This window comes from Sprattus sprattus (genome assembly GCF_963457725.1).
Source record: "Sprattus sprattus genome assembly, chromosome: 2".
NCBI classification, from domain to species: Eukaryota; Metazoa; Chordata; class Actinopteri; order Clupeiformes; family Clupeidae; genus Sprattus; species Sprattus sprattus.
The window spans coordinates 39,050,654-39,070,653 of record NC_137921.1 but is presented as its reverse complement, the minus strand read 5'-3'; the positions used below and the strand labels follow the sequence as shown (position 1 = coordinate 39,070,653).

The 20,000-nt window shown below is 44.1% G+C and overlaps 2 protein-coding genes across 3 annotated transcripts in view; both read right to left on the bottom strand.

Moving 5' to 3' along the window:
- Positions 1-9,940, bottom strand: part of adcy1a (adenylate cyclase 1a) — a gene marked incomplete at both ends in the record, with an annotated part of 35,661 nt that extends 25,721 nt beyond the window's left edge. Inside the window, 8 exons of the mRNA XM_080832623.1 lie at positions 1,475-1,630; positions 2,725-2,866; positions 3,762-3,920; positions 4,209-4,336; positions 4,802-4,913; positions 5,098-5,216; positions 7,925-8,074; positions 9,368-9,940. Of these exons, the coding sequence (XP_080688749.1) occupies positions 1,475-1,630; positions 2,725-2,866; positions 3,762-3,920; positions 4,209-4,336; positions 4,802-4,913; positions 5,098-5,216; positions 7,925-8,074; positions 9,368-9,940 (1,539 nt within the window). The remainder of the gene's footprint in view (positions 1-1,474; positions 1,631-2,724; positions 2,867-3,761; positions 3,921-4,208; positions 4,337-4,801; positions 4,914-5,097; positions 5,217-7,924; positions 8,075-9,367) is intronic.
- A 6,331-nt stretch (positions 9,941-16,271) lies between these two features.
- Positions 16,272-20,000, bottom strand: part of sirt5 (sirtuin 5) — a 9,435-nt gene continuing 5,706 nt past the window's right edge. For both annotated transcript variants that reach the window (XM_080832631.1, XM_080832632.1), the window contains exons 7-10: positions 19,894-19,947; positions 17,617-17,740; positions 17,022-17,137; positions 16,272-16,832 (exon numbers count right to left, since the gene is read on the bottom strand). In XM_080832631.1, coding sequence (XP_080688757.1) covers positions 16,760-16,832; positions 17,022-17,137; positions 17,617-17,740; positions 19,894-19,947 — 367 coding nt within the window. In that variant the 3' untranslated portion in view covers positions 16,272-16,759. The remainder of the gene's footprint in view (positions 16,833-17,021; positions 17,138-17,616; positions 17,741-19,893; positions 19,948-20,000) is intronic.

The following is a 20,000-nucleotide window of genomic DNA, read 5'->3' as shown; positions in this document are numbered from 1 at the left end:
CAGGCCCAAGAACGGCCCACTTTTTCCATGGTAGTGGAAATTGGATAAATGAAACAACAGTTCACCTCTTACTATCCTGTAGTTTTTTTTTATTAATACCATGGTTCAACAAATAATGTAAAGGTTAAATAATAATCCACTTAAACTGAGAAGTTAACAAAAAATATTCCACTATTCCACAAAGATAGGTTGATAAATCAACAAAAGCATAAATAAATAAATAATGCATTTGAAACGTATCCCACTCTTCAACAAAGAGGCATATTGAACTAATGTTTATAGTTCAACTCACAGTACAGAATACAGTTACATTGCGAATAGCACAAACAGCCTCTACAGCATCAGTAACCGCCTAAGCAGTGCACTGGTTTCAGCCACTTTATCTATAACTGTGTCGTTGCTTATAGACATGAGGATTTCCTTCTCTGTGCACATTAACATCAAAGCCTCCAAGTTGTCCTGACTCAGTGAGCTTCGTAGCCTATTCTTCACAAATTTTAAAGTTGAGAAGCTTCTCTCACATGCAACCTGTGTGATGGACAAAGTTAACAAAAACGTATATGCTCACCCAATGACATGATAAGGATCTGTGAGGAGGTTGTACTGTGAGAGTATTAAATGGACACAAATGGCACAGTTTTTGCAGAAGGAAACGGTCCTGCTTTCAAGCTCCATCTCTGGTTCTTCCATATATGGTAGTCCACCACTATCGTCCTGACCTTCCTGTGCCACCTCACTACATGCCCTGACAGTATTACCTTCAAGAGAGGACTTTTTCAGTCTCTCCCACTGGTATGCTCGGCTAGACAGCTCAGTTTGTAATGTGCTAACAGTAGCTCTGTAGTTACGTTGCTAATCATTAGGCATATGTCTCTCTTTACCAGTTGCTACTTGTGTTTGTCCTCTTGAAATAAATCGGTAAATTTACACATTTGGCAGCATCCTCCTCTAATGCCTTTCTTTACTTTAACTTGGCTTTTTCAGCCCATCCTGGCCTCTTCCTGCAATCCATCCTCCCTGACGCGTATCCTTGCGGTAGGGCCGGCCCCGCTATCTGTAGCCTATCTGAGAAAACTTTTTGGAAAAGACGGGCTATAACCAACCAACTCTATTAGGGCTAGAAGAACTTTCTCGCATGGTACAACCCATGCAGAGGCTGCAGTGTCAGAATTTGGAACGTGTGTAGGCTACTTTAAGAGAAGATGGACTAACGTGACAAATGTCAAAAAATGTAATTCTCGACCGGCCCAGAAGTGAAGCGGCCCACCGGGAACTCTCCTGATTACCCACAATTGAGCGGTGATGGCACAGTGTGAGGAAACTTATCTGATATCCATTCTCAGTATAACACACAGACAATATATATCCCCAGAAAATATTAACAATTTTCTTTTTTAATCAATTGACTGTTTCCTCCTTGCTGATGACAAATCCATCCACATGCACTCATATAAATATGTAATCACACACACACCTTATCGTCGTCATCACAGGTGAGCACGTTGGAGAAGGGGATCTCGGCCTTGAACATCTTTCTGCAGTGCATAAGTTGCACCAGCAGACAGCAGACAGTCTTGAAACGCATGCGCTTAGCCGGCTTAATGTCCGACAGGATTAGCCCCGGGAAAATCTGAGAGAAAATGGCAAGATAAGTAGAAGAGAGACAGAGAGGAAGAGAGAGGGAACGAAAGACAGATAGAGAAAGGAAAGGAGAGGGAGGGACATGGAGGAGGAGATGGAGAGAGGAAGGAAGGGAGAGGATCAGACAAATAGAAAAGGGGAGAGGGGTAGAGAGGGCAAATACACAGATGAAACACAGATTTCAAAGCCCTTACAAAAAAGGTTATGTGTCTGTGTAAAAGATCCCCATCAAACAACTGGCAAGGGGCAACCCACAAATGGTTAACTGAGTTAACAGCCTCAGGCAAGTCCCACAGCTGCACAGGAAACCTAGCTCAATCACACGGCTAATGCACCTGAAGAAAGACATCTCACATATTCAACTGAAACATCAAATACAGACAGCAAACTTTGAATATTGATTTGCACATTGAATTTGAGAGTCAGAGAAACAGAGATAGGGAGAAGGCAGGGAGAGAGGTGGAGGGAGAGATAAAGATAGACAGAGGGAATGTAGAAACAGGGGGAGGCAGAACGAAAGGTAATGGAAATTTTATGCAGGCCTGTATCTTGTTCTGTGCATGAAGCCTTTGAAGCCCGTGCACAAACAGGAAAAATAAACAAACAAACACGCTCACTGTGGGTTTTAGTGAAAATGTGTGGAATTATTTTGAAGGTGAGATAAGAACATGAAAGAAAGGAATAATTGAGACTAAGAGAGGGAGAGAAGGGAAGAGAAGGGGAGACAGGGAGAGAGAGGGAAGACGGTAAAGAGGGAAAGAAAAGTCTGTACAGGCTCTGGGAAAAGACTGTTATTGTCACAAGGAGCTTTGTGTGCAATGAAGGAAATGCTGTGTGTGTGTGTGTGTGTGTGTGTGTGTGTGTGTGTGTGTGTGTGTGTGTGTGTGTGTGTGTGTGTGTGTGTGTGTGTGTGTGTGTGTGTGTGTGTGTGTGTGTGTGTGTGTGTGTGTGTGTGTGTGTGTGTGTGTGTGTGTGTGTGTGTGTGTGTGTGTGCGCGTGTGTGCGCGCGTGTGTGTGTGTGTGTGTGTGTGTGTGTGTTTGTGTGTGTGTGTGTGTGTATACTTGAATGTGGGTGCTGCCTACCTTGCGTCGGTGCGAGGGCACGATGAAGAAGGTCTCTATGGCATGCTTGCTGAGGTAGGCATGTCTCTCATGACCAAGCCCCGGCTCCACCTCGTAATCCCCATTCAAACACTCCAGTGTGGCCTGCGTGATGTGCACCTTACTGCAAAGCACAGCAGTGAGGGAGGGAGGGAGGGAGTGGGTGAGTGAAAGAGTGAATGTGTGAGTGAGATAGTGAGTGAGTGATTACGTAAGTGTGTGTGAGAATGTGAGAGAGTGAGTGTGTGGATGAATGGGTGAGCAGGGTAGTGAGTGTGTGTGAAAGGGTGAGGGAGTTAGTGTGTGAGTGAGTAAGTGAGTGATTAATGAGTGAGAGAAAAAGTAAATGAGAAATGAGTCAATGACAGAAAAAGCCCAAAAAAAGTGGTTGATCTGTTAGGTGGTTAAGTGAGTATGTGAATAGTGGTAGTGGTTAGTGGACACTGGTTCTAGTGAGTGAGTGAGTGAGTGAGTGAGTGAGCAGAAAATAGCTCCAGCTGGACTGAGCAGAAGCAGAGTAGTGGCTGAGTAGTGAGAGCACAGTACAGCCATATCTGTGTGCATTATGGGTAGCATGCAAGCATGACTCAGCAAGGAGTGACTAAAATGGGAGAGTGGAGCCAGGTCAGCGATTTAGGATGCCTTGGGGCAACAGTGCCGTATAAATATTGAAATGGGACTATAAAAACTCACCATTATGAATCATGTTTGTAATTCGCAGCAGTTCATGTGTTTGTTTATATTCAGATGAATGTGTACTATGAAGGATATTGTAGTTGATATTTAACGGCATTATTTGGCATGAGTTCACTGCATGCTCTGTTAAAGTTTTCATGTGAGATTATAAAGAAATGCCCTGCATTAAAGGGCATTCAAATAGAATCTGAAAATCAAATATGGGGAGGCCAAGACACCCACTCGACACATACGATGTTAAGGTAAAGGCTGAGGCAGGTGTAATGTCGGGTCGGGGTAGTGTGCGTGTAAGGGTAAAGTAGGGAGGTGGTAACAGTACTCACCCAGGCAGCCCTCCTGCCTCCATCACGTTGGCCAGAGTGACATCATTGGACCAGACATCATACTGCCACTTCCTCAATCCCAGAACCCCACACAGCACTCTGCCCGTGTGCAATCCCACACGCATGTTCAGGTCCACCTCTGTTGCCTCAGCAACTGACCTGTGCTCAGACATGTGCACACATCCGCACACAAACATCCATACACACACACACACACACACACACACACACACACACACACACACACACACACACAGAGATCACATTAGAAGCATTTATAGTCTCACACACCGACCACAAACAAGCAAAGCATCACAACCAATGTAATCTGCTCGAAGACACACATAGGCATACACAAATACACACACACGCACACACTCACTCACACACACACACACACACACCACACACACACACACACACACACACACACACACACACACTTACGTGATGGTGTCAATCATGTCCAGGCCCATCTCCACGCAGCAGTGGGCATGGTCAGCTTTTGGCTGGGTCAGGCCGCTGACACAGTAGTAGCAATCCCCCAGAATCTTAATCCTCCTGCAGTGGTTCTCCTGTCACGCACAAGCACACACACACACACACACACACACACACATACACACAAACACGCACACACAAACACACATACACATAAAAAACACACGCACACACACACACACAAACGCAGAGACACACTTACACACACACACACACACACACACACACAGTCATAAAATCAGTTTTTATGGCCTCAGACAATCCTTAACTCACCTGACCTCTGCTCAAGCATCCTATTAACAGACATGAATGTGTCTCTTGCAGGTTTCCTTTGTGGTGTGGATGATTGTAATAAGATCCAACACAATAGCACCATTCTATCCACAGACATAATGCACAACGAGTACTGCGACTTAGAAGAGAAGATCATGCAACTGATATCACAGCAACCATATAAGTCTCTTATCGTTGACAGGGATCGCATGGCTGCATGTTAAACTGCCACAGACACATAACACACACACACACGGAGCACTCACAGTTGCAAGCTCATCAAATTTGCCAAAGAGTTCGTTGAGGAGTTTAACCAGTTCCTGAGCTGTGCACTGAGAGGCCAGTCCTGTAAAGCCCACAATATCAGCAAACAGGATACTACAGAGAGAAAGATACAGAGTGAGATCAAGGGAGAAAGAGAGACAGAGAGAATGATGGAGACAGAGACAGACATGGAAGAGGGATAGACCGACGTACAAAAAAATACAGATAGAGATTGTCAAAACTTTTGCTTTTAGAACATTAAATGAGTTCACACACTCTCTTGCTCCTTCATCTTTACCTAACGTTGTCATGGCGTTGGATGTAGATTTTGTGGAAGATTCTATCAGGTGGAGCCAGGAAGTCCTCCTTCATCTCCATGGCGACGTTTCTTGGCAACAAACTCATGAGGAGGCGTTCCTGTGGGAGGGGCATGGTTTAAATTGGCATATATTCTTTCATATTTTAAAATATAAATGTTGATAAATGTGTGGGTTAGTTTGAGTGTGTCTGTGTTTTTATGCGCGGGTTGTATGTGTGTGTAAGTATGTGTATATGTATATGTTAGAAAGTGTGTATTTTGAATGAGGCATATGTGTGTGTGTGTATGTTTGTGTGTGTGAATGGAAATCTTCACATCTGTACAAGTCTGAATTGCATACCTGACAGGTTGGGCATACAATTTGTATCATTACAGGCTATTTAACAGACATACTGTATAAATGCTGCATAGTTGCTAAGGTTTTACAGTGTGTGGTGGTTAGTATGAGTGTAGTTCTGCGTCAAGCTTATCTGTGGTATTCTTGTGTGTTAACATGTGCTGTACCACAATTCAAGATTCAATCTAGACTATCAAACTATATTCAGTTTTTAAAAGGGCCCCTCCGGTGAAAATCAAGTTTTTAACCTTGTTAACATGTCCTATGATGTTTTTTTTTTAATCAAAAACACATAATAAGCATTCAGCGAAATAAGCATTCAACACCATGGCTGAGACTTTCCACCTTGGAACTGCAGTGTACTACCAAAAACATGGAATTAGACAGCCTGGGTTTCATATGTCACAAACCTAATAAAACAATCTTGTCAAGTTTCCTGTCAGGAGGGAGGGGTGACGTCAGTATACGTATAGTACGATATCACTTAAGATGAACTACTCTGCAGAGTCTTTCTATGGTGTTCCAAATGTTCTTCCTAACAGCACATCCAGATGTTTATCATTTCAATCTAGCTAAGTCAGACCTAGCAATGGGGACCACATTTTGTCTAACATTGGCAACACATTATTAGCTGTTTGATAACATAGTCCAGCCAAAGGCTTGTGTTAGTCATTACCGCTACATTTCTAATATTGTAGAGACGGACTTATAAAATACATTAGCATTCCGACTCATCGACTTGTAGGCAACCCTGTACAATTATCTCTTCTTCTTGTTCGTCTTCACAGACGTTTTCCAGTTTGAACATATATGCCAAAATGACGCCTGTTACCACTTGCCATAGTGTAGTGTACAGTAGCTAGCAAAACAGAACAAGCAGAGGAGCTGCAGGCCAGCGGCTGAGGGGTGGGTGGAGATAGAGGTGGGTCTAATTTGTTTATGCATGCATCAATAAAAACTAAATGAGGCAAAGCTTTAAAGCATCCGAGCCATTTTAAGGCCCAGAAGGGATTTTTTCTTTACAGAAAAACTTCTATATTTTGAGTAACAGAGATGTTTTTTTTAGGGCTTTAACTAATGTCAGGAGAGGGACTTTCCAACATGGCTACATCAGGCCATTTCCATGATATGCCACTGCTATTAGAGTTTAATGGAGTTTTGTAATAAGTGTTCAAACACACACACACACACACACACACACAGTAGTCAAACTCACAACACACAGACACAACAGGAGACTTGGCATCATGGAGAACTTTTTAAAGACAAAGTGTGAATATTGGCAGTTTGCTGCGTTGGAGTTAGTTGGCACAGCAAAGGTGAATGTTGCCATGGGGATGCACACGTTTGGGCTCTCCGGTTAAAACTGTGGGACTCACGTCTGCTGCTCAGAGACACATGACAATACACACAGCCACATACACAAAAGCTAGCACCAAAACACACAAACACATGCAATCACATGTATGCACAAACACTCACAGGTGGAAATACAGGTGCAAATAAATTCCTGCACCCACCCAAACACCCAAGTTTCATTAACTAATGTTCTGTGGCACAATCACATGCAAATAAACCTGTATATATTGTGCCCTGCATCCAAATCACATCTTCCCCATATCAGATCTCACATCATCCTCTTCTGCTTGCCTTTTTGTGGCACATTCCTATTTCTACCTTCCATCTGTTTGTGTGTGTGAGAGAGAGAGAGAGAGCGAGAGTGAGAGAAAGAGAGAGAGACAGTGTGTGTGAGAGAGAGAGAGAGCAAGAGAGAGAGCGAGAGAGTGTGTGTGTGTGTGTGTGTGTGTGTGTGTGTGTGTGTGTGTGTGTGTGTGTGTGTGTGTGTGTGTGTGTGTGGAGGAAGGGGGTTGGATAGTTGTAGGTGGAGTTGCCATCTATTCAGAGAACTAAACATGTGGGTGGGATGAATCATTTGCAAACAATTAGGACAGATTTATAGGATAATGAAACTAGTTTTACTCTGAAACAATGTTGCTAAGAAACAACAAGTATCTTTTTCTTCTACACCCTATGACTTTTCAGATATGCATCTGTGTGCACGCCTGTATGTGTGTGTGTGTGTGTGTGTGTGTGTGTGTGTGTGTGTGTGTGTGTGTGTGTGTGTGTGTGTGTGTGTGTGTGCGTGTGATTGTGAAGGAGTACAGACGTACTGGTATTTTGTGTCAGAAAGTGGGTGTGTGAGGGAGATTGTATGTATGTACAGATGTTCTGCATGTCCCTGTTCATGGATCTATTTGTAATCTTGTGTCTGTTTGTATATGTATCAATGTGTGTCTATCTATGAGAGTGTGTGTGTGTGTGTGTGTGTGTGTGTGTGTGTGTTTGTGTGTGTGTGTGTGTGTGTGTGCGTGTGCGCGCATGTGTGTGTGTGTGTGTGTGTGTGTGTGTGTGTGTGTGTGTATGTGTGTGCGTGTGGATGCATATTTGCTATGTGTTTGTGTATTTCACCTGTTTTTCATTTTCATCTTCCAGTGTCAGTCTCTGCTGGATGCAGTCTCTGGCTTGCAAGAAGACCTTTCTCTGAGCGTGCTCTGTCCGCACACGCACAAACACACAACTCAGGTTCACCACAGCCGACAAAAGCACATTCACCAAAACCTGGAACACACACACACACACACACACACACACACACAGACACTCACAAAATAAGCTAATGGTAAAAAAAGGGCATACATAACCATTGACAGTGCTCTAGAATACATTTCTACATTCTAACTTCAATGAAAATATTTACTATAAAATTGTAATCAAATACGTAGATCTTTCATCTAAAAAGATAATACAAGTCAATAGAGTATAGTTAAGTCTATTTTTCATAGAATAACGTGAGAAATGGATGTCAGTCATAAACAACCATGATCATCAACTGTTAGAGATAAAGCTTACCCTGAGCCAATGCAAAAGATTATTTGGACCTCTTACTGTAATGCATACATATGTGTTGTATTTCATTTTTCATAGGTCTTCTCTGGACAATGCATTTGATTTGTTGATGTAAAAACTGCAAGTTAACTTAAAACTCTATCACTGCCTTAGCTGTAGTAAACTTCAACTAAAACGATAAAATCTGATACTTTTGGACATTGACACTGTGCAAAGAAATGTCTCTGTTACAAGATTGAACCAGTGCTGATGAGGGAGAGCTTGTGGGACTAAATGTGTGCATGCGTGTGTGTGTGTGTGTGTGTGTGTGTGTGTGTGTGTGTGTGTGTGTGTGTGTGTGTGTGTGTGTGTGTGTGTGTGTGTGTGTGTGTGTGTGTGTGTGTGTGTCTGTGTGTGCGTGTGTGTGCGCGTGTGCGTGTGTAGGCATGTGTGTGTGCCAGTGACAGAGACTGCATGTGTGTTGAGGCCAGGGGGGCGAGGTTAGTGTCCCTGAGTCAATAAGAAATTGACTTCAGCCATTTAATTATCTCCAGCTCTGAACATAAACTATTATTGATTGGAGCCTGTGGCGAGTCCCCTTCAGGGATCTCCAACAAGAACAAAGTGGTTTTGATTATGGTGCTGTTGCATGACAATAGTTCTTTGTGTGTGTGTGTGAGTGTGTGTGTGTGTGTGTGTGTGTGTGTGTGTGTGTGTGTGTGTGTGTGTGTGTGTGTGTGTGTGTGTGTGTGTGTCTGCAAGTTTGTGTGTGTTGGTTGGTGCACCAGAGGCACGGTAAACTCAATTTGACGCTTGCAATGTGTTGGTAAACATTAGATTACTGGTGTTCTCAGCGAGGGCCACTAACTGTTACGCACACTTTTGCCGTAGAAGAAAATAGAGGTCACAGAGGTACTTGCTGTATGTATAATATTTGTCATATAAAGGGATATAGAAACAGTTTCATTAGAAGAGATAGGATGGAGAGACAAAGGGAGAGAGAGAGGGAGAGAGAGAGAGAGTTACCGGTTTCCAAAGTAGCCTCTGTCCTGGTACCGAGGATACAGTCACGGTGAGGTGGGCCAGTGCCAAAGCTATCCCGAACAGGAGCGCGAACAACACGCGCACGGGAAGCAACGAATACGCTATGAAAGTAACCAACATAAGCTGCCAGATACCCTGATCTGGTGCCGGGGTAGCTAAGCCCTCCTGCCCTCCTTGAGATGGAACCAGCTCGAGCGTGAGAGGCAGTGGGCAGCAGAGGAGCGCAAACGTAAAGCTGAAGAGCAGCGCGAGCCTGGCAATCTGCTGAAGCTGAGTTGCTTGCAGCTCGCGCACGTTCCCCACGATGAAGAGCGAGGCGAACACAACACAGTGGACCGCGTGCGAGCCCTTGGATACCGTGAGGCTCGCCCCCCCAGACAGAAGCTCCGCCAGTGCAAGCGCGGACGCGGCCAGGATGAGCACAAGCAGCGCTTTGAGCGTGGCCGTTTGCGCAAGTCTTAGGTTGTACTGCTGGAAAAGCGCCTCAAGCTCGGCACATGCAAAAAGACTTTTTCTCCGCCGGCCCCTGACTCTTTGGAACAGAAGTCCTTCCATGGCGATGCCATTCACGCAGGTCACTGTTTAAATCAGATTAACCCGAGACGTCTGTAAACAGGAGGTAACAGTCCGCTTGTTTATAGTGTGTTTTCTGTGCATAGATAGAGCCTGATAAAAAAAAGTCTCCCGAGCGATACACACCGACTCCCCCCGCGTTCGCTCTTTCTCTGCCCTCACATTCTCTGAGGAGAGGATGGCAGCTTGTGCAGGAGCGTGGGCTATTTAAGACCGGAGGCGGAGAGCAGGAGATCCCACAGCAACATTCCCGCCTCGCTCTCAGTCGGTGCGTGTCTGCGTGGAACCCAAGTCAGCAAAACACTAAACACGGAACCGTCAGAAAAATGTTACTGTCATATCTGCAGTTTAGTCTAACCGGGTATGTTGTGAGCATGCTGCGCGTGTCGGTCCCGTCAAGACACGCTGATGTGACTGATTGCACTGGAGAGAAGGCGATAGTCTGTGATATGAGTAAGACAGACATAACCTGGGAGATTTCCCCCCTCCTCTGACGGAATATGGCAAGCGCTATAAATAGAAGCTGTTACCAATGACAGGCTACGCGTGGGTGGCCTCTTAATTAAGCGCTTAAATTTCCATCCCGACCTTTTTTGACAACGTTTGAACCGAGCTCATGTGCGGTCCAGGTGTTAGGGATTACCGACCTGCATCCGTCTATTATTCTTGCGCATCTGTCATCAAATTGATTTATTACTGTGCGCCTAAGTGGATTTTGACATCAGTTCAAGGGTTGAAGCTTGCTCCGATCCTCGTACACATAAACATAAGTGTCTCTCTCTCGCTCTCTCTTTCTGATTACATGTGTGTGTGTGTGTGTGTGTATGTGTGTATGTGTGTGTGTGTGTGTGTGTGTGTGTACGTGCATGTGTCTATATCTATGTTTTCCCCATGTCATAGCTCAACGGTGTGAGTATTTATTTATTTATTACTTCATTCAAGATTTCAGATTAATTTATTTATTGACATGGGAAGTTGAGTAGAGCAGCCTCAAAACACAGTTTTTAAAACAGTGCCGCCTGAAATGCCTCAAACATTACAGCACTCAACATTTTGAGCAGTAAACATGGAATTAAAAACATCAACCCATCAATAAATAGGTAATGTAAGAAACTATTTGAGATTTTTTATAGTTGGCTGGATGTCTTTGGGCATGATGACATAGAATTCTGGTGATTCTTGGTGTGGATGGCACACAGATTGATGTCCGCAAATGGACAAACCAGTAAAGCTTTGCTGGCTTCCTGAAGAGCTTTATAAGCGCAGATCAGTCTTGAAGACCTGAGCAATCTCTCTGACCAGGTGCTGGAAGGGCAGCTTGGGGATCCACAGCTCGGTGGACTTCTTGGTGTGCAAGATGAGGTGTGCAGTGTTGGAGAGCCATAGGGTAAGTTTTACTAATTCCTTCACCATAGCAACCAAATTCTGGCAACCACTTACAGAAGTATTAGGCTACACTGTCTGTGACGCATTCATACATGCACTCGGTTGCATGCCCTAATCACATGGAACATAACCAATGCAATGATCCATGGCTGCAGACAGGGACTGCCATTGACAGACAATCATCTAACAGCATAGTCCTCTGTGAATGACAAGATACCGCACGCAAAGCCGTTAAGGTCAAACTTTGAATCCCAGAAGGGTGGTAAAGGACATAAAGGGCAATGAAGGGTCAAAAGGAAAGAGGATAACCTTAGGTCACCATATCACTTGGAATATGAGACTGTGACAGATGATCCATAACCACTAACCGCTATCAATAAGTACCCATGGGGGAGGAAGAGAGTGGGGGAGGGTGGCAAAGACGTGAGATGTGGGTGGAGAAAGTGTTTGGAAGAACGATTAGGTGAACATCTGGGCGAGTAAATCGATAATCTAGCTGACCTGTGGTTGATGATAAGACGTCGCCGATGTGTTTGCGCGAGGATGAAGGGGAGAGTCTACATTCAATAAGCAGAGAATGAAAAAGCCTTGTACTATGTTGCGCTGCTGCCAAGGAGCCTGTCCATCATGACACTGATTAACTGTCAGACATAGCGGTTTCTTTTGGTCAGTGGTTTCAATGTTGTGGGTCTGGGTATTGATCCAACCAGCTGGTTCACTACATGCCTCCACAGTCTGCTATCGTCCCTCTTTTCATCCTCTCTTCCGTCATACTCTCCCTTTTTCATTCCCTTCTTTCTTTGAGGTAAGGCTGAAATAAAGCAGAGTTTTGGTGGGAGGAAGATGGTGAACTTTTGGTGCCACAACAAAGCTCCTTTGTCATGATGTCATCAAGGGAAGTCAGCGCCCCACCAGATGGAATTTCAGTAGATGAGAGCTTAAGGATCAAATGCTGAGTTAGAATCTCACTTCTGAGACCAGGCCCTTGGAAGTGATATTGGGAAAGAGAGAGTCATTGCTGCTGGACAAATGCAGTGGCATAATGCGCTTGAGATGCATTAAACTCGTTATCCTAATTGACAGTGGTGATTGATTATGTGGTTTTACATAATAGATGAGTGTCAGGGATTTTAAAATGTGACTTTCAGTGCCGTTCCTCTGCTCCTCTGTTTTTCCTCTTCTTCTGCCTCTCCTCCCTCCTCCCTCCTCCCTCTAACTCCTTCTTCCAAGAATAGCTCTCTGTCAGGTAAAGTAGAAACAGAGATAACAGATAGGAACACACACACACACACACACACACACACACACACACACACACACACACACAGAGAGAGCTCGCATTTTGGAGTCTCCCTGGCATACAGGGTGGCGTTCCCATAGTAACAGTCTTGGAACTACCCCCCACCCCCACCTCACACACACACACACACACACACACACACACACACACACACACAGACACACACACATACACACACACACACAGACACACACACGCTTCCACATCAGCTGGTGAATTGATGTGCTCTGAGTAGTTATTTTTCATGCACACAAACAAGCACATCTGCACACACACACACACATATCACACACATGAACACATGCTCGCAAACATAACACACATTACACACACACTGCAACAAACATGCAAACATAACACACATCATACGCATATATGCCTGATTGCCCGCAAACATAACACGTGCATGCATGGCCGCAAACATGACTACAGGCTAGCGCACACAAGCGCATGCTCACAAAAAAAGCTTGTGTACAAATACCTACACAGCCTAGGGTGATTTTGATCCCCGACAAATTTACATAATGTCACACATTTTAATTGTTTTTTAACTGTCTGAAAGAAGAACACTTGAAAGCTTTTACCCTCCCGGCACATGAGTCGCTTGTGCTATTGCAGTATAGTTTTCTACTTTACAGAGCAACATAGCTAATACAAATACAAACACAGCAACCTAGCTATTACAAATACAAACATAGCCAAGCTTTTTCTAAAAGCCTTGCTTTCATTTAGTGGTTGAGAAGAGAGAAGTGGATGTGACAGCTGTCAATCAAACTGTGCAGACGCAGGGCCAGTGTAGTCCTCTGCTCACGACCACCAAACTTACTCAAACGTTGGTAATAAGTCCCACATTGTCCCTTACAAACATACTACTCATCCCACATTTGGTTCGCTTGCATCTGGTCACCTTAACCAAGCCAAACACAAAATCTACACATACATACCTAACCATGTATGCAAACATCTTTACACTTACACTATCTGTGTGTACATGAGATCACAACAGTATACACTCAAACAGTGGTCTCCAAACACACACCAAAGTATATGACGCCGAAACATTTCTTTTCTTGTCTTATGCTTGTCTTCACTGCAGAATGAGCAGAATATGCAGTTGTATAATCCCTTATGAACTGAAGAGTGGATTTGTATGATTTATCCAGTCATTTTAAACAGATAATGGTATATTAAACTTCCTCTCCTCCATTTATCTCTGGCTAATGCCCTTTTCTCCTCTTTCTTTTCTTTGTCATTCATTTTTCTCTTTTATAGTTTCATTACATATAAATACTGTGGTTTTATGAATGGTGGATTGGCTCCATATGCTAACCTTAACCATCACCTGTCCTGCCTGACCAGGTAGGCCTTTTTCGCATTCCAGAACAGCAGTGTGCACTAATTGCTGGGCAAAACATATGGTGTTTTATGCACATGCTAACGTCGGCACAAAGTCAGCTATCTCACGTAAGGCTTATGCTATAACCAATGGAAGTGTCAGCCTAGAGCAAAGTTGGGAGTCCTGAGCGGTATTAGCATAATCGGCTAAATGTTAGCTCTTCAGAGAGCGAAATCCCCCGGAGGAAAAAAAAAACATCACAAGAAAGGGAAGAGAGAGAGTGTGTGTACTGACCCTGTAGCGGAAGAGTATAGTGAGTTAACTGCAAACCCCAAACCTCTCTCTCTCTCTCTCCCCTCCAACCATTACTTCTCTCCCCTCTTGCTCTCCTTGCTGTACAAAAATATATTTCCCCTTCCTTTCCCCTCATCCCCCTGCTACAGTACGTAGGGGTGTGTGTGTGTGTGTGTACATATATGGAGCCCTGGGGACAGATTAAGAGCCTCATAAATAGAGTAAAAGCTTTACTTAGACTCAAATCTCTCACAGGGATTATAGCATCCGCCTGGATTTTAGAGCAAAAACCTAATCTAAGTGATCAGACACATGCATACACACACGTACACACACATAACCAGAAACATAAAATAAATGCACACACATTCACAAAAACAGCGTTCAGGGACTTAGTAGCTTTGGTGTCCATACACTCTTAAATGTTGCTGTCAAGCCCATCAGAGGCAGAGTTAAGTACTTCTAATGACACAGCGTTTATGGCTAAGTGTTTGTGTGTATGTGTCTTTGCCCCTGCCCGTAGTTTTATGATGTATATATGTGTGTGCATGTGCTTATGTGAATGTTTTTGTTTTGACTCTGCGCGACCAAGTTGCATGTTTCACTCTGTGAGTCATATTTATCTGTTTCTGAAGATCACAGCTAGTCCCCGGCACAAAACATCCTTACTGTCTTATGTTTCTCACAGGCTACCATGCAATGCCTGTATCTCTACAACTGAAATGCAAGCGCTCGAGTGCATGACTGTATTTATGTTCGCTTTATCTTCTCTATGTAATTATTAAGAGATTGTGACAGTTGCTATGTGACTGAATGTGTGTGTGTGTAGATTTTCGTCAGCAGCCCACGTTTGCTCAACCCCACTGTACTTTGGAAAGAGTAGCAGTATTATCATTTGACAGAGATCCAGTTGTTCAGCTGAAGCACAGTACGTGTTGACAGGATTAAAAGAACCTGATACAAATTACCAGTCACTCATGCCAACAGGAAGAGCCTTACAGATGTAAATAACGTGTAATGTGCTAGGTGCCTAGCAACAGCCTCTCTCACAGTGGGTGTGGTACCAGACATCATCCTTTATATACCAGTCAAACATCATTAATTAGGTCCATCTGTTGAAGGGTTCAACACCAATTAGAAGATATAAGTGATGTTGAAAACACATAGAGGATTGCATATGGTTGGTATGAGTTCCCACGCCAACACATTTGTGGGAGAGTATGTATGTGAGTGTGTGAGGTGTACATACGCCCCACGGATTCCCTTCTGTGACTTAAATCCTGGCATGTCCGAACATGGAAAGCATTTTAATTGGTGTGAACCCATATCCTCGTGTGTCTGTGTGTGTTTGGGGGGGGGGGGGGGGGGGGGGGGGGTGCAGTGTCATGGGATAGCACACATGAGAGTGTGTCTCCATGCGAATGTGTTTATCAGGGTATATCACAGAGTCCAGGTGTGTGTAAACTCAGATTGGTGTGAAATCAGCCAGCGACCGGAAACAGGTTCCAGTTATTTTTTGAAAACATACTTGTGCAAAATCTCTCTACGTGGGCGCACACAGAGACACACACACATTTACACAGACACGCGCGCGCGCACACACACACACACACACACACACACACACACACACACACACACACACACACACACACACACACACACACACACACTACTGCTGCGGCACGGTTTTCCTCCTATAGTGTGTGTGTGTGTGTGTGTGAACAGGTGAGAGGAGTGGTTGTGGCATGAGGTGTCAAACACGATAGTGATTTTCTCTTTGCCCTGAACAATTCTCCTGACAGCCAATGAAGAATATTTGTGCACATGCGTGCAAACGCACATACAGACACTCATGCAGGCACACACAAGCGTGCACGCACACTTACAGACGCTCATGCAGGCACACGCACACACACACACACCCCCGCGCACACACACACACACAAACAAACGGTCACACACATACAGACGTAGGGATTTGGCATTCATCTGAGTGAATTCAAAAAGGTTTCTTTATTCAATCACTATTCAAGTCCCTTTTGATCACGCACACTTCAATGGCAAACAATTAGATCAAGCACAGGCTCTGTCTGCCAGATTACCAGACACACACACACACACACACACAGACACACACACAGAAAGACAGACACACAAACACAAATTTTGCCAAGACTTTTGTCGAACAGACAGGCAGATGCGGCCAAGCACAGTCATGTGGGAGCTATTTAAAGTGCGTTACACGAGGAGAGGAGAGGAGAGCTCCTGGGAGAGACACATGTGTGGACAGAGAGAAACAGAAAAGAAAGAGGGAGCGAACAGAAGAAACAATGGAGTGATAAAGGCAGAGGTAACATAGCTACAAAACAATGAAAGGGAGGACAGAGTGAGTGGAGAAAGAGAACGAGAAGAAAAAACAGAGAGAGAGAGAGAGAGAGAGAGAGAGAGAGAGAGAGACACACAAGGAGAGAAAAGACAGCGATCAGATAATTTCAGTCTCATGGCGTTCCAGAGCAGGAGGGAGAGTACTGCCACACGGGCCCTCAAAATGAAACCTGAAAGAAAACACACACACACACACACAACATCATGAATAAGAACTGAACTGTGTCTGTGTTTGGATTTATCAAACTGTGTGATGGCTGATCTGTGTTTATGTTAGATAGAGATAGATAGATAGATAGATATATAGAGAGATGGACAGAGAGAGAGAGAGAGAGAGAGAGTGTGTGTGTTTGTATCACCTGAATCCCATGGTAGCGGGGGTGTCCTCCATGTTGAACTCTGCAACAGAAACACCTCTAGCTGCCACCTGTGGTGCAAACATGGCTGCAGGGTAGACTATAGAGGAGGTGCCAACCTGTAAAGACACACGCAAACACACACACACACACGCACACACACAGACACACAAACACACGCACACACACAAACACGCACACACACACACGCAAACACACACATGCACACACACACTCACACTCACACACACACAAACACACAAACACACGCACACCCACAAACACGCACACACACACACATAAACACATTTAGAAATTAGAGCAAAGGTGACTGAAAGGGGAGATGTGATGCGTGGGAAAGCATTAGCACTGGAGAATCCTAATCCTAATTTATTAACACTGCATATATTTATAGTGAGTCATTGTATAATGAGTAATACACTACATCTCAGAGATGAGGGTGTTTAGGAGGTATGTGATATTATCAAGACAAGTCGATATTACAATTGAACTCAAAAGTTACACACACGCATTAATCCATACACACACACACACACACACACACACACACACACACACACACACACACAACACTCACCACAAGGCAGAGGTCACACATCTCTAACTCCTGCTCCACTGCAGTAAGAATGTCTGAGTCCAATGTCTCCCCAAACCAGACCACTTGTGGACGCAAGAGTCCATTACAACCAGACTCTTCACATCTATGGACGGACAGACACACACACACACAGAAATATTGTGAGGACAATTTCCTTTTGTATTTCTGACCGTATTTGGATTGGCCATACGCTTAAAACACGTTCTGCTTGTTACATATTTCCTATTGACAAACAACGGTTGCCTTAGGGATCCAGTAGACCCCGGTGTACATGGAGCCGCTCTGTTTTGGCTGAACTAACCTAGGCTATACAATGTTGCCCCCAGCTGGTCAAATGTTGTAATAGCATGCAGAGCTATTAGACTGGATGTGAAAGCTGATCAACAAATAGGAGTGTACATTAAGAAAGGGCAGCTAGGATGTAAGAAAAGGAGCAGTGAGTTCTAGTAGTAATTTTAGTCTCACTTCCATGCCATAACAAACACTGGACACATACAGTGCGTGTGGAATGTTTTCAGATTCTTATAAGTTTTCCACATTTTGTTTCCGACTTGTCTTTAAATGGATTCAATCCAATCTACACACAATACTCAGCAAAGACAAAACAAAAAAAGGTTTTTTGAGTGTTCAGTAAATCAAAAATTCAAAATAAATATATCCCTTTACATAAGTATTAAGACCTTTCAATTAGTACTGGGTTCAAGCACCTTTGTCAGCAATGACGGCGTCAAGCCTTTCCTGGGAATGATCCTACAAGCTTGGCACACCTTTCTTTTGGGAGTTCTCTTCAATTGGCAGAATCATTCAAGCTAAACTAGGCTGGATCGGGTCTCTCCAGAGACGCTCTCTTGGGTTCAGGTCCGGATTCAAACACAGAGTTTCACAATGTTTTCTCAGCGGTATGCTTTGAGTCGTTGTCTTATTGAAATGTAAACCTTTCTCCCAAACAGAGATCCTGAGCACCCGTTTCCCTCCTTCCTGACAAGTCTCTCCTCTCCTCTCCTCGGATTAATGGGTATTAATGAGGTGATGCTTGTGCCTGGTTTCCTCCACACCAGGGGCGCAGATAGCACTGGGGACGGGGGGGGGACATGTCCCCCCCAGATTCATAGTGACCCTGATCCGTCCCCACCACTCTCCCTACATAAGGCGACAATCATCAGTAAATAACGTTTAAAAAATGTTAGTGTCCCCCCCCAGTTCAAAAATCCCATCTACACAACTGCTCCACACATGCCTTTGGGAATTTAAGAGTTAAATCTTCGTTTCATCAGAATAGAGATTTTTTACTTCTCATGTTCTGAGAGTGGTTCAGGTGCTTTTTGGCAGACTCCCAGTGGGCTGCCATGTGCCTTTTAGTGAGAAATAGCTTCTGCCTGACGACTCTAGCATAGAGGACTGATTGGTGGAGCGCTGCACTGATGGTTGTCCTTCTCCCATCTCCACAAAGGAACTCTGGATCTCATTCCCAATGACTATTGGGTTATTGGTTACCTGTCTAACAAAGGACGTGCCCCCAATAACTCTGAGGTAAGCCAGATCTAGGAAGATTTGGTGGTTCCAAATCTCTTCCATTTACATTTACATTTAGTCATTTAGCAGACACTTTTATCCGAATTTTTGCATTCTATACATCAGGAGCCGTTAGGGGTTCAGTGTCTTGCTCAAGGACACTTCCACACTTGGTAAGGAGGAGTTGGGAATTGAACTAGCAACCTTCCAACCTTCCCAATTACTGAACAACTCCTTTACCTCCTGTACCACTGTCGCCCCATTTTGCTCTCCATTTGAGAATGACGGAGGCTGCTGTGCTCTTGGGCACTTTCAATGCTGCAGAAAGGTTCTTTTATCCTTCCCCAGATCTGTGTCTTGACACAATGATGTCTCCGGGCAATTCTCTCGACCTCATGGCTTGGTTCTGACTCTGACACACACCATCAACTGTGAGACCTGTGCATGTGCCTCTCCTTATTATGTCCAATGAATTAAATAAGCCACAGGTGTACTCCAATCAAGTTGTAAAAGTATCCCATAGACCACTGATAGAATTAGGATGCACCAGAAGTCCTAACAAAGGGTCAGAATACTTATGTGAATGGGATATTTTAGTCTTTTATTTTAAATTAATATATAATATTAATATATAGTGTGACTAAATCAATGAGAAAAAAGGGAATTGAATCCATTTCAGTCGGAAACCTAACAAAATGTGAAAATCTTCAAAGGGTAGTGTACATGCACAACACACACACACACCTGGGTAGGTCCTCCGCAGGTATACGAGCATCTTCTATCTTTGGGTCTGGTGCTCTATAGAAACACACATGAGGAGGTATGAGAAACAGACTTTCAAAAGCTCAAAA